Below are 14,577 nucleotides of genomic sequence, written 5' to 3'. Positions count from 1 at the left end.
GGAATGGTAACAGAAGGCGAAAACAAAAGCAACATACAAAATTAGTAAACACGGATGAGAGGCCAAAGCACGAAAAACAAAAGAGAGTAGAAAATCCTGTCATGCAATAGCGACGAGGTGAGTGTAGAGAATGGTGTGATGTGGTCCAATGAAAGCAGAAGGAGTTGGGTGGGCCCTAAGAGAAAGGGAAGCCTTCAGGCCGACCAACTGGGCCCAATGTGTTAAGCCCATAGTTGGTGCCTTTGGATGGATAGTGACATCCATTTGAAGATGGTTCCAAGAACAACCATCTAACACAATATCTTTTCCAATCTTGTGGATTGAGAAAGCTGCAAAATTTTGAAAAAAAAAAAAAAAAAAACTGTGTACAAGGATTCCACTCAAACATAAGCTGATATATATGCTTCCTCATGGGAACTTGTCTGGTTTCAAAGTTTCCATATGCATAGAATGATTATGCAAACCTTGAAAATTGCTATGAAGAAAGAAAGAAAGAGAGAGAGAGTAAGTTCTGGAGAAGTAGCAAATGATGTAATGGAGGAGGCCCTTAGCCGCCAGTGTCCCATGTGCATGTGAACATGTTCCCATCACCATCACTTCGCAACATTGTCACCCCAATTTTGTCTCAGTGCATCTCTCACTTTTGGCTCTATTATTCTATTACTATCTCTAATATTTTTCTTTTTTTTTTCTACAATTCAACATATTTATTACTTTCTGTTAACAACACTCAAATCAATGAGCCTTTTATATGTGTTAGAAGTTCTATTCTTGTAAAATTTGTAAGTATGATGCATGAGAGTGTTAATGAATTGGATATTTCATTTGAAACAATGTAATTTCCTTTCTTGATCTTACAAATTCTAGATTCGATATGTATTTTTAATTGGCAAGATTCTTGAAAGTAAATTTTGTATATAGAAATTCCATTACCTTATTTAAGTTTGCTAAATTTGAACTTCTAAGATGCAAATTATCATACAAATGAGAATTTTTATGAATCTTTGTATGGTTTGTTTGGTTAAAAGAAATTATCAAATATGGATTACATGCAACCAAGTTGTATCAAAACTTGGTCAAACTTTATGTGCTACTACCTAGTTGCTTGTTTGAAGCCATACAAAAAATTTGTAACATTCAAACATGAATGAAAAAGGGAACAATAAGACGAGAAAAAAGTGCATGTCAATTTTTTCATCCAATAAAAAATTATTGTGTAGGTAAATGTCATTATGGAGCAACTTTCAAACCTAGGATGAGTTTAATAGTAGTCATTTTAGTTACATCCTATTTATAGATTTAAAAGTCTCAAGATAATTAAGCCAATGTAATTTAGTGAATCATTTAGATACCAATTTGACTTTATGTCTCTCTTATGTGCCATTAGCATGTAATTTGAATTTGAAAGTCCATTTATAATTGACTTGTTGTTTTCCAAAAGGTAAAGGTTAACAACTCAAGTCGTGTTTGTTTAAAGGGCTCGTAATTAAGTTTGAATGACATATCTCTAACATTGATGCTTGATGACTCTTTAGTATGCAGTTAGCTCAATAGAGGTTAAAATGTTAAGAATGAAGATTTTATAGTTCTGGAAAAAATGTTTGCAAAATAGATGTTGGATATAGATAAAGAAACAAACTTAAAAATGTTGCAATGGTGGTTGTTGAGTTATGGTAGTGGTTTCTTAAGTCTAGTAGACTTTTAATGGGAATAGATAGATCAATGGACCTACAAATAGGAGGATTGAAAATAATAAATATGGTATGCTTAACTATAAAATCTATGACAAACCTAGGATAAATTTAGATTTAAGTATTTTACGAAGGGATCGAATAAGAGGAAAAATGTTTGTCTATAGAGAAAGGAAAACAATGTTCATAGAAAAGAACGTCCTTGAAAACCAATATTTCTCGATTACTAAGATCTCGTTTATTCCTAATTTGAAACCTAGACATACATTTATTCTAAATGTAGAATCAAGGCCTTTTCTATTGGCTTGCAAAGTGAAAGCAAAATATAAGCATCCAAAATAATTTAAATATTTAATGTTAACCATTTCACTAAACAAAATAGTCGTATACCAAATGTTGCTTGACTTCTATATCAAAAGCATTTGATGAAGAGGTAGATTTTTTTAACATACACTTTATTCAATTAACATAAGACAAAGTTGTATTTCATAATGTTAGAATAATTTCAACATACAAGACTCTTAAAAAGTTACATACAAAGAGTTAAAAATGTTAAAAGCTAAAAGGCTTAATATCATTGTTGGTCCCTATTTTTGTCAACTTTGTTCAATATGGGACTCATTTTTTCAAACCACCATAAACCTCTGCCCTTTTTCAAACCCTAAAATCCCAATACAAATAAAGAAACAAATACGCATGTAATTTATCTATTATCAAAGCCTGAAGTTGCAAAGGTTCATCCATTACTCTTACAATACACAAATTAAAGAATCAAAGAGGCTTTGAACCACCATCATTCTCCTGTGCATTATTGACTGTAGTTGAATAGCCACTCCTTTTAGAGCCACTATGGCTTGTATTGCCCTTCCCATGAACTTCCCTGCCTTGCTCAATCCACTGTTAGCGACTCCAAAACCACTGCCAACTAGTCTTGCTCCAACACCAATGCTAATTCATGTTTTAATTTCTTTGTCTCCTATAAATTTCAGAAATGGAAAAATTTGTTGATTTTCCAATAAATAAAACTCAATGAACTATTGTACTTCAATCTGCAAAATAATGGGGAAATACCTCTATTGGCCAACCACCAGCAACAAAAACATCCAATGTACCTATCAGTCCTCGTTAATTACATGTACCTATCATCCAATGAAAATACCTCCATAAGTTCAGTCCTCACTAGTTACATGGCAAGATCAATACTTTTCTGTACCTATATAGTGTAGTGGGAAATATATTTTATTGATGTTGTTATCAATATATGTATAAAACAATGAGATTAATAAAACCAAAACTAAAGATTGTGACCCATTAGCATTATGCGTAGGATTGATTAAGAATGAAAGGAGGAGAGCCGCGAACGACGGCAAGACTTCCAGCATCGACAACATCTCCAACAACACTTCCAACATCGACAACGTCTCCGACGACACTCTTGGCTGGTGGCACTCTTCGATAAAATCCCTAATATCATTAAATCACTTCCAAATATAAAAAATTTACATCACTATGTGTTTAAGTGGCCACATTAGTCAATAACTAAATGTCATTCATTGATTAGTTATCAAGTGTTCAATTCTTACTAAACTCATATATTAATATTTGGTATAAGTTTAGAACTTCAAAAGCACGTAAAAAAACCAATAAAAAAATTGAAAAGACCCCACTATACAAATAGAAAGAAGGCAAATAAAATTGACTTAAAAAAGAATTAGGTGTAAATCCAATTTATTTTAAACTTTATGTATAATATTAGTAGTTGATTGATGCAAATTTGGTAATTTGATTTTAACATTGTGTTGTACATGGATAGCTATGATTCTAAGTAGTTTTAAATAAATAATGCTTGTGGGGTAAATTTTATCTTGTTGTAAATTTTAAAAAATTAGATGTTTAATTTTATTTTATTTCATATTAAAAATGGTTGCAAATAATTGCAATTCAATCTCCTAAACCCAGTAAGTTAAGAGGTTTAAATATTAGTGGTGTGATATGCATGAAGCAATTGAAGGCATTCAAAGTCCAATTCATCCCATACAAGGATCACCAAGTTAGTCAACAAAACAAAGAAAATGTCAATAGGAAAATTAAGGCATGGCAACAATGAATGAAGTAATGCTTCAAAAGCATGTGCTCAATTTTTTATCAATCCATATTTGTCTCCTTTATTATCTATTTCCTCTTAACTTTATTTATGTTAGATACATATTTTAATTATTAACGAAAATTATTTAATTTTTTCTTCTATAAATAATAAGTTAACAAATTAACTTCTTTGAATAATAACAAAAATTATATCATTGATACTAATTTATACAATTGCTTTTATAACAAAAATAAATCTACTTTAATACTTTAGATGAATAGTTAATGATAATTACTATTACCGGTACAGTTTTTCTATTACTTTTTATATAAAAAAAAAACGTTAATGATACTATTAATAAGTTTAATATAAAAAAAAATAGTAACAACATTTAATATTAATTTGTTTTAAAATAGATATTTGAAATTATTACATTAAAGTTTAAATCTAATAATTTATATTCAAATAAAATTAAATAGTAATAACAATTACTAATATTAGAAATTTTCCTTTTTCTAAAGTTATTAAGTTATTTCCAATCTGTTTTCTCAAGTTTACTCACAGAAAAGGCATTTTGTTCGGATTGTGCTTTATTTGAGTTCGCGAAGACTCATCCAACCTAATTAGGTTATATTAAATTTTCCATTTACGATTTTAGATTATATTAAATTTTCCATTTATAATTGAATTTAATTCGACTTCACTTAACTTAACTCGTTTTACACGACTTAAATTAACTCATTTGTATACAAATTATACGATGAATTTAATATAAACGATATGTAACTTATTCTTATATTTACATTTTTTTTTTATAGTTGATTTCTTCAAATTTAAAAATTAAATTTTATAAAAATAATATATTTTTTTCAGTTAGATCGATAGTTTGAAAATAATAATTTTTTTAAGAATAATAATGAAATTGAAATTACGGAGGAGAGACGAAAATGTGAAATATTTGTGTGCAGGATAATAGTATTCTGAAGTTGTAACATATTTTGTTCAGGTAAAGGTACAAATATTTGGTTACCTGGGGGCAGTATCACCTGCACCAACAGCATTGGCCACACCGTTGTTCTGATCTTTTTAATCTTGATTATGAGTGGCATACTCATCCATCACATTCATCATGTCTTGTCAGCCATGGCATCCCTACATCTCCCACTCAGTCATGAGTCCCGCCACGTGGAGTCATCATCTCCGATGTGACCTCTCCCTACCATCTGATAATCTCTTCTTCCTCTTCATCATTTCGCTGTAGCAAAGACCTCCGTGGCCTTAAATCAGGCCATGATTATCGTCATTATCAACATGCATAGTGACGTGGCACATTATACGCAAAGTGTTACGCGTCCTTTTCAAATTCATAGCCATTAATAGTGCGGATGAAATACCATCCCAAACACGCCAAAACAACTTTACAATCCCAATCCTTACACCACCAACAACACCCTTCCTTTCCTATGTTTATCCATGCATCATACATACATTCATACATACATCAAAACCTTAAATAAAAATAGAAACTAACATCGTCGTCTTTGTTAGTTGCACATGCTCATCACTCTCATAATCACCCCTCCAAAAACAACTAAAACAAAAATTTACATACGCTAATTAATTCTAACTTCCTTCCACATTTTCTTTTTCTTTCCTTCTCAGAATACAAAAAACAAAAACAAATCTCAAGGAAGGTGAAAGAGAGAGGGATTATCTTGATCGGACCAATGACTGTGACTCCAGTATGTTTGATCAACGCTGTTAGGGAGATCAAACAAACCTTGATCCGCACCGCCTTGCCAATCCAACGACCCAAACCCTCCCTCATTACCACTCTTCTGCGCCAACGAACAAAACTCCACCGGCGCCGTCAGATCCAGAAACGACGCCGTACCGAACTCCTCATGATGATTCTGCTGTTGCTCTCCACCACCCGCCACTTGTACCTCATCATTATTATTCCCCTGCGGATGAGTAACGCCGAACCGAAACGTCGTCGCATCGAGGATGTTGCTGTTGCTGTTGCCGTTCCCGTTGTTATTACTGCAATTCCCAAACCCAAACCCCAATGCTTCGTTATTTGAAGCAATGAGGCCGGTGAAGCTCCCTATCTCAGAGAAAACGCCACCGCCCTCCAAAGAGGGGTTATTAGCGTTAGCGAACAGCTTCGACTCGCGGACGTTGTCCAGGAACAAAGCGTTGCTAGACAAAGTGTTCGATGTCGGCGCCGACATCGCCTCCGTGACGGTTAGGGTGGAGCTTTCGCTGCTGGAGTGGGAGTTCGAGTTGCGCTCCCGCTCCGCAGCAGACGGCGTCGTGGACGCGTTTGCCGGAGCGATCTGCGAGGAAGGGGAAGGATTGTTGTTGTTGCTGCTGCTATCGTTGGTGTTGTGGGCGGTGGTTTTTGGTTTGTTGGAGCGTTTCGACTTGCGGCAACCACCGCCGACGGGGACATTGCGAAGGACGCCGCCTTTGGTCCAGTAGCGGCGGCAGTTCTTGCAGAAATGGCGTGGCTGGGAGAGGTTGTAGTTGTTGTAGTAGCAGAACTTGGTGTTGAGTGAGTCACAGCGCGGACACTTTAGCGGCTGGTGGTGGTGGTGGTGCTGTCTGAGCCTGCGGTCACCGCCGCAGATGGAATGTATATCCTGCATTTCCGGGCAGAAATGGAAGGTGAAAATTTGCGGTGTGTGGTGTGTGGAAGAAAGAAAGAAAGAAGAGTTTGTTTCTCTGGGTGTGTCTGAGAGTGTACTATGTTTTGGGAGAAGTGTCAGTTTGTTGAAGAAGGTATGGGGAATAGTGTGATGGAGAAGAAGAGAAAGAAAGAGTCTTTGGGACTGACAAATATCCCTGCAGACCACTGCACTGCTCGTCTCGTTTCGCTATCTTCCATTTTTCTAATATTTTTCAGGGTAATTGACCGAAACGACCTTGGCCACCGGTGGGCCACCACACACCATGCCAAAATACTAATATGTCCCTCCTATAACAAAAATCTCAACACAAACCTTCACTCAAATATTTATATTAATATTATCAAAAATTGGGAATGTTCACATATTAATTTAATAATTTAATCTTAATTTAAATGGTATAAAGAATAAATAAATAAACTATATTTAAGTATAATAGACTCTGAGATTGAAAAAATTTTAAGATATTTTAAATCAATTTAAATTTTTCAAACTCAAAACTTATAAATTATTTTACATCTTCCATTAGCTACAAGTTTATTTCTTTATTAGTCGTAGAAGATGAGCATTATTTAATTTTTTTCCTTTTTATGTTTTTCTCTCTCTTTTTTCTTCAACTTGCGTTTTGATATTTATTAAGAGATAATGATTTGATATGTTCAAATTTATCGTATTTAAAATATGTTAGTGTTGATACTTTTTTATATAGAAAATATATAGTTTTTTTCTTTGTTTCTTTTTAATCTTGCAGATTTATTGACCATAAGATAAGAATCATATTTTTGTGATTTTTTTAAGATCTCTATTCTTAAGTAATAAGTTCTTCCTTTTCTTTTCAAGATCTTTATATGATTTTTAGTATCTTTAATCTAATTTTATATTTTCTCAATTTTTCAAACAAAGTTGTCATGTTAATGAAGTTGATGTCTTTTGATACTTTAGGTTATTAATTATTGTTGAAGGACTACAAAATCTTGATGTTTATCTTTTTTGTGTCAAATTTCTTTCTACATAACAACAAGATTATCTTTGTCCATCATTGTTGCTTATTCTCTAAAACATCCTAAATGTTTCATACTATTATATGAGGTATTCTTCCTAACTCTTTCAACACCTTTTCTTACCTTATAAATCATTTTCAAAACATCCTATATCTCTTTGATATTCTTACATATTAACATCCTACAAAACTTTCATTAAGAGTGAAGGTCAGTGATATGCTATTTGTATAACATATATTATCGAGTCTATATTTTTTTCTATACTCCAAATGAAAAAAAAAAATTTACAACATACATATTTTCAATTATCTAAAGAGGTATAAAAATATATAATTAACAATAACATTTAATACTCTTTTGTCAATTGACATAAAAAAGATTTAGTTTAATCATCTATGAGATCTCTGTCTATGTAGTATTAAAAATCATTTTTTTAACTCAATAAGGTTCTATTTGTGTAACGCACTATTCATTAATTTAAGTGAACATAGTTAAGAATGCACTCATGTAACATGCCTACTTTGCAAATTTAAACCATGTGGCAGGCACATTTATGTGGCATGCTAACTTTGTAATTGAACATGTGGCACATTGAGAATGTTAGTGACATGGATTCTGTAATTTTTAAATTAAAAAATTTTAAAATTTCACTAAATTCCTAATTTGTCAAAATCCAAATTCTTAATTTACCAAAATCTCTAATTAAAGGTACATGAGTTTTTCAAAGTTGTTTACTCAAATTAACAACAATGACGTAATTGAATCAATTTTACACGGATAGAAACCTAATTGAGTTAAAAAATAATTGAAGGATCTATTTGAGATGTTTTTACATAAATAGGAACCTCAAAAATGATTAAATCTAAAATTTTCATGCTAACTTTTTAAAAGGATAATTTTCTGTAAAATACAAAAATGATTCATTAACACAAACACCTTTGATGAAAAAACTGTTCAAACAAGTTTTAAAGTCATTTGTAAATAAAGGACTTGTTTAATATGAAGGAGGAGACTAGAATTGGTGTTTTTAAAATTTTTATGTTAGTTAACATATTCAAAGAAAATATCTTAAAATACTTGATTCAAGAATTAAGATTTTCGTAAGAGTAAAGAAACAAGATACGGTAAAGTATTGGTAATGATAAAAATATTTCATGCAAGATTTTTAGAATGGTTAAAATAAAGTGATTCAACATCAAATATCAATTAACTAAACTTTAGAGTGATTGTTTCTACTATCTTAAAATTACCTAAATTATAATCATGTTGTCCATGTGAAATGTACCCGAACGAAATCAAACTAATTGAGCCTGACAGAAATCCTTAAGCATGACCGGACGACCAGGAGCAGAACGTCCGGTCCAAGTCAATAATCAGGTTTTTCTACAAAGATTAAAGTAAATGGTAATGAGAGATATTGGACTGAGATCGGACCATGATTAGAGGTAAGTATTCGTATTTACTGCACATTAACCATAGCACTAAGTTACCGTACGAACAGTTTGCTAACTTTAGCATCCCAGAATCTTTGACAAATACACCTCTGAATGGTTGAGTGTAAACAAAAGCTTAGGTTAACTCTCAGATGACTTCCTAAGAAAAATTGTGTAAACATTGAAAATGACTCGACCTCATATCCTAAACAAAAAACATGCAATCACACTTAAGATAATGCACTTAGAATCCTTTAAAAAAATCCTCCCAAAAATTACGAATATTTACTTATAAATCTTGCAACAAATATATCAATAAGATGCATCACAGTATAAGAAAGTCATCATCTAAACTGGATGTGATGGATCACAAAGATTACAATCAATGAGAAAACAATTTTCATTAAACAACTTTGATTTTAATCTATTAACAAGAAATATGTTTTAACAAATATTAGAGATTATCGTAGAGCTTCACATATGTTTGTAAATGATATATTTAAAAAATATATATTAATAATCTCAAACCATCCGAAAAGCACTTTACAGAAAATTTTTCAATTACAACTTGAATCAATTATATAAAAAATTAACCATCTATTTTATTTTAAGTTATTTCTAAAAACAACGGAAAATATAAATAAAAGATTAATAAATTATTCTGAAACATAATTGGTTATCATTGTCATGCAAATGTATTCAAAATATTTTATTTTGATTGAAAATATCATCATTTATCTTAAAATTATTACTATTTTTAATTAATTATTACGTTAACGTCAAAAAATTAAATTGTTATAGAAATTTTTAAAAATAATTTTTAATATCTTAAATATTTTATTTTTCCATATATTATTCATGCTACTTAAAGTAAGATAAGATGTTCTGTACTTCATTACTAACATATATTTATAATATACAATAGATTGATTATCTTAATCATCAAATAATCTTTAAAAACATTATAATGTAATGAATCTTCAAATATTAATCTTTAATAACTTGATAAAAATAATAACTTGTTAATTTTTTAATACAAATAAATATTACCACCATGTAGGTCAAATGGTCTATATTTTTTTATAAAGAAGTTATGTTATTATATATATAATTTTTATAATAAACGAACAAAAATTGCTTAGGATGACTTTTAAAAGAAAGTATTATATTGAGAATGAATCTTTTATTAAGTAGTATATCTTCAACTTGTATGTATGAGTAAATCAGTTATATTTACTTACATCTTATCATTATAAACTAAAAAATATTTTACTAGATTTAAATGAGTTGGAAATACCATTTAAAACATAAGAAGAAATAATAATAGTTTTCTGTTTGAATATTTATATTTTATAAATGATTTATTTTAATATTTGATTATTTTATATACATTTGTTTTGACATGAAAACAAAATATGCAGTTGGTGAGTTGAAGAGGGAATGAGAGCAGGTGGAGAGAGGAGAACCTCATGAAATCTGCTGTCGAGTTGTCGGACACGCTCCTCAACACACAATATTAAAATATTTTATTTTTATTTTCTTTTATTTTATTCAGATTATAAATAAATTAGTAAATTATATAAATAAAAAATAATAACAAATAATTATATGTCTAAAATGTAGAGTTTAATAAGGATTTTTTTTTTTGTGTTACAATTCCATGTTTATTTAATAACTTATTATTTAAATTAGTTACAATTCCACCTTAATGCTATATCTTACTTATGTATTATGTAATTGTTTCAACATAAGTGGTATCATTTGAACTTAATGGTGTATATTGTATATAGAGAAAAATATTTGCATAAAAAAAAGAGAAAAAAATGGAATAAAATATAGCTACTGTGATATAGAGTTTTTCTTTATAAAAATATCAGATATTCTTAAAACATTTGATTATGAAATTAAAAAATCTATTGAATATTAAAAAGATATTTTTGTTGTGATTTTTAATTAGCGTTAACTATGAATTTTTATCACTATATTAGGTTATCATATCTTATAAATAAAAACATTTATTAATAATGGCTACATTTAAAACATTTTGTTAATATATTTTTGGGTTAGCTCTGTATGCTTTTGAACAATTGTTTCCGTAAGATAAGAATTTAATTTTTTTACAATTTAAGTCTATGTTAGACAACATATATTTTTTTTTGGACAAATAAGTTTTCATTTTCTATTAATTTCATAAATAATATTAAAAAATATTTACTTCTTTTTAAATAAAACAAACATACATTAAGATTTTTTTAATATTTCATTTATTAATAAAAATATCAGTATGTTATAACATCTTATTTAACACTATACAATTATTAAATAAAATATTATATAACTGATAATAAAAAATAAAAAAGTCAAAACCAAATTATATTACTAGAATCATCTAAAACTGTAACCATAATTTATATAACATGAATATTTACAATTGGAGAAATTAAAACTTAACCAAATAAAAAACTATTTAAAGTCTTTCACAAGAGTTAAAGGTAATATTTGAAAACAAAAAGAATAAATCAAGAAGACACAAAAACAAAAAAGGAAAAAAAGATGAGCTCATTTATAGAAGAAACTATACATTAAGTAAACAAATTCATTATAATACCTAACACTTCAAATAATTACAAAGTAATCAACATATAATTAATTCTTATAATTTAATTATCTAGATACATATATTGATATTGGATTCATTCAATACATATATTGTAGTGACTTCTATTATTTTATAAAGTCATTGTGAACGAGTTTCACCTTACCATACACTTTATCACACATTAATTATATTTATTTATTTAATTTTAAATTACAACTTATATATATAATTTGTTTTTATTTTTTATTATATATGAATATATTAGTAATTATTATAATTATAATATTTTTATAATTTTCAATAACAATTTCAATTTTATTTTAACATAATTTTTACTATTTATATTTATCTCTATATCACATTTATCTTTAAAAACAAAAAAATAATTATTTAATTTTATCTATTAAAATATTTTTTAATCTATCATAAGTATTACGTTATATACAAATTTTTATAAATTTTATTTTCAAATTGATTCATTTATTTCTTAAAATCATTTAATCCAACTAACATTAGAATTTTATCTCTCTCAAATCATCTCTCCAATTTAAACACCACTTAAAATTTGAATACTTAATTAAATTTCTATAAGATCACTTCTTATCACCTTACTTCATCAATAATATATTTTCTTTTGTTAACAACTATCATATAAATTAATACAACTTTTTTTATTGAAGATAACACTAATTACTTTTTGTTGATTTATTATATACATTAACTTTAACATAAATGATTTAACAAAAGCCGAGTAACTATTATTTCAAAATTCAAATTTTATATAGCTTTACAAAGCTAAAAATATTATATTAACTTTTATATATAAAGTGATAATGCAAACAAAAATTCATTTAAAATTTTTGATTATGATAAGATGTTAATCCTCGGTACATGTGATAGGTGGTGCAAACGTTGCCACGTGGGATGTTTCTATTGGTGAGATGTTTGATTTTATTTTATATTATTTTAAAATGGTAACAGCACAGCTAAAATGTACGACTCCGTAACTGCTCCCTTGTCCGTTTCTTCTACCCATTTTTCTATACCATCTTCTCCGTACATAATAATCTTCCATAACATTTTCATAGAACAGCGCTTCTCCAGACTACTTTGGTTATATATAATATTATTATAAAATTATTTCAGAGTGGTTGTTGAACTTTTTCTCTAAAAAAAAATGTTAAATACGTTTTTAGTTTTTATATTTTTGGACGATTTTAGTTTTAGTCCCTCTCTCAAACTAAGGTAGAATTTAGTCCTTCAACTTTAGAAAATTCTGGTTTTAATTCTTTTTACCAAATTTTTTTAACTTTATTTGTTGTTTCAAACGTGTTTTTCAGTTAAAATTGAAGCAAAAATGTGTCAAACAGTGTAAACAATCCAAATGCTATAATGAAACGTGTTTGAAACAACAAATAAAGTTAAAAATATTTGGTAAAAAGAACTAAAACCTGAATTTTCTAAAGTTGAAGAACTAAATTGTACCTTTAATTTGAAAGAGAAACTAAAACCAAAAGTATAGGGACTAAATACATATTTAACCCCAAAAAAACCTTGATTTTGTTTACCAGTTAAAGTCATTCTCTTTGTCATTAGAATTTGTTTTTTTAAGGCTCAAATACTTATTTAATGACACAGTTTATTAAAAAAATAATAATGTTAATATTTTATTATTATTATTATAATAAAAATTAATATTTTAAAAATCATAAGTAAAATATTAATTGATGAGATATAAAAGTAAAAATTTAAATTATTTTTAAAAATTTGTAACCTCTCAAATGAATGAAAATATTGGTTCAATAGTAAAGTAAATTTTGTTTATATTGTGTTATTATATTTAGAACATATAAAAATGTGGATAAATAAAATTTATATCAATACTGAGAGATTCAAATATATATTTTGAAAAATACTGCAAATATATACCATTTAATAATGAAGTTATAATCATTTCGTATTTAATTAAGATGGATAATATAGAATTAAATAAAGTAAAAAAAAAACTAATAAAATAAATTTGATTTTTAATTAAAATTTTATGTTATTAATGATAATATATTACAAAACATACAGCATAATTAGTAATTAGAAGTTGAGTTTGGAATATATTGGGATAATGATTTTTTCTGTTTTACAGTTTGACAATAAAAAAAAATATTATGCTGTGAAATAATAAGGTATTAAATTTAAGAGATCTTTTTGGTGGATGTGAAATAATATACATAGGATAAGTTATTGATGCATGTATTATGATGTGATTATTGCTTATTAGATGAAACATAAATATATTGTCTTACAAAAAAGTACTTATTTTGTCTCCCTTGACATATTATAATCCTTCCGTCTTACAAATAGAAAACATTTATGCTTTAAACTTTGTTTTAAACGTACTTATCAAAATGTGTAGAACTTGATGAATTTTCTCTAAAAAGTTGAAATATGTGCCTGAATTTTATTAATTATTCATTTTGAATTGCCATCAATGCTTAAAACCTCTCTTATATAATAAATATATTAACTATTCCCATTAGTATTGTGTCTTATATAAAAGTTTTTACTAAGTTACATATTAAATACTTTTGGTCTAATTATATTTTTTAAAAATAACGTTGTTAACTTTTTCTCTCGTGAAAAATTGTCTTACCAACATTAGTGTAGAAAAGGCTTTAGACGTATGTTATTTTGAACTTTTAACGTCAGACTCCGATCCGACGTCTTTATGGGTAACATTAATGAAACGTCAGACCTATAAAGTTCTATGTCTATAAAGACGTCGAACATGACATTAACCGACATCTAATAAGCTTTCGTTGTGTTTTAGTGCAATTTTACTCGTCTCTTTGAGTAGTTTAGTAACACCTTATTCCTTTGCTAGTTTCTTCATAAGAAAAATTTGCGTCTTTGGATCTCTTACGGCATTTGAACCCAAAATCGAACCTGGGTCCTTGCCTAATTCCATTCTAACCATCAATAAAAAAGAATACGGTGACATGAGAACTAGGCAATGACCCAGGTTCGGTTTTATGTTGAAATGTCATAAGAGATCCAAAAGACGCACGCTTTTCTTATGAGAA

The 14,577-nt window shown here is 28.3% G+C and overlaps 1 protein-coding gene across 1 annotated transcript; it reads right to left on the bottom strand.

Annotated features, from left to right (window-relative positions):
* Positions 1–4,725: 4,725 nt before the first annotated feature.
* On the bottom strand, positions 4,726–6,771 carry LOC106776135 (dof zinc finger protein DOF5.4-like). The gene has a single exon (XM_014663485.2). The coding sequence runs from the start codon at positions 6,426–6,428 to the stop codon at positions 5,463–5,465; it is 966 nt and encodes a 321-aa protein (XP_014518971.1). The 5' UTR covers positions 6,429–6,771; the 3' UTR covers positions 4,726–5,462.
* Positions 6,772–14,577: the final 7,806 nt, after the last annotated feature.

This window comes from Vigna radiata, chromosome 2 (assembly GCF_000741045.1).
Source record: "Vigna radiata var. radiata cultivar VC1973A chromosome 2, Vradiata_ver6, whole genome shotgun sequence".
NCBI classification, from domain to species: Eukaryota; Viridiplantae; Streptophyta; class Magnoliopsida; order Fabales; family Fabaceae; genus Vigna; species Vigna radiata.
The sequence above is the reverse complement of the archived record's forward strand: the minus strand, read 5'-3'. Positions and strand labels throughout refer to the sequence as shown.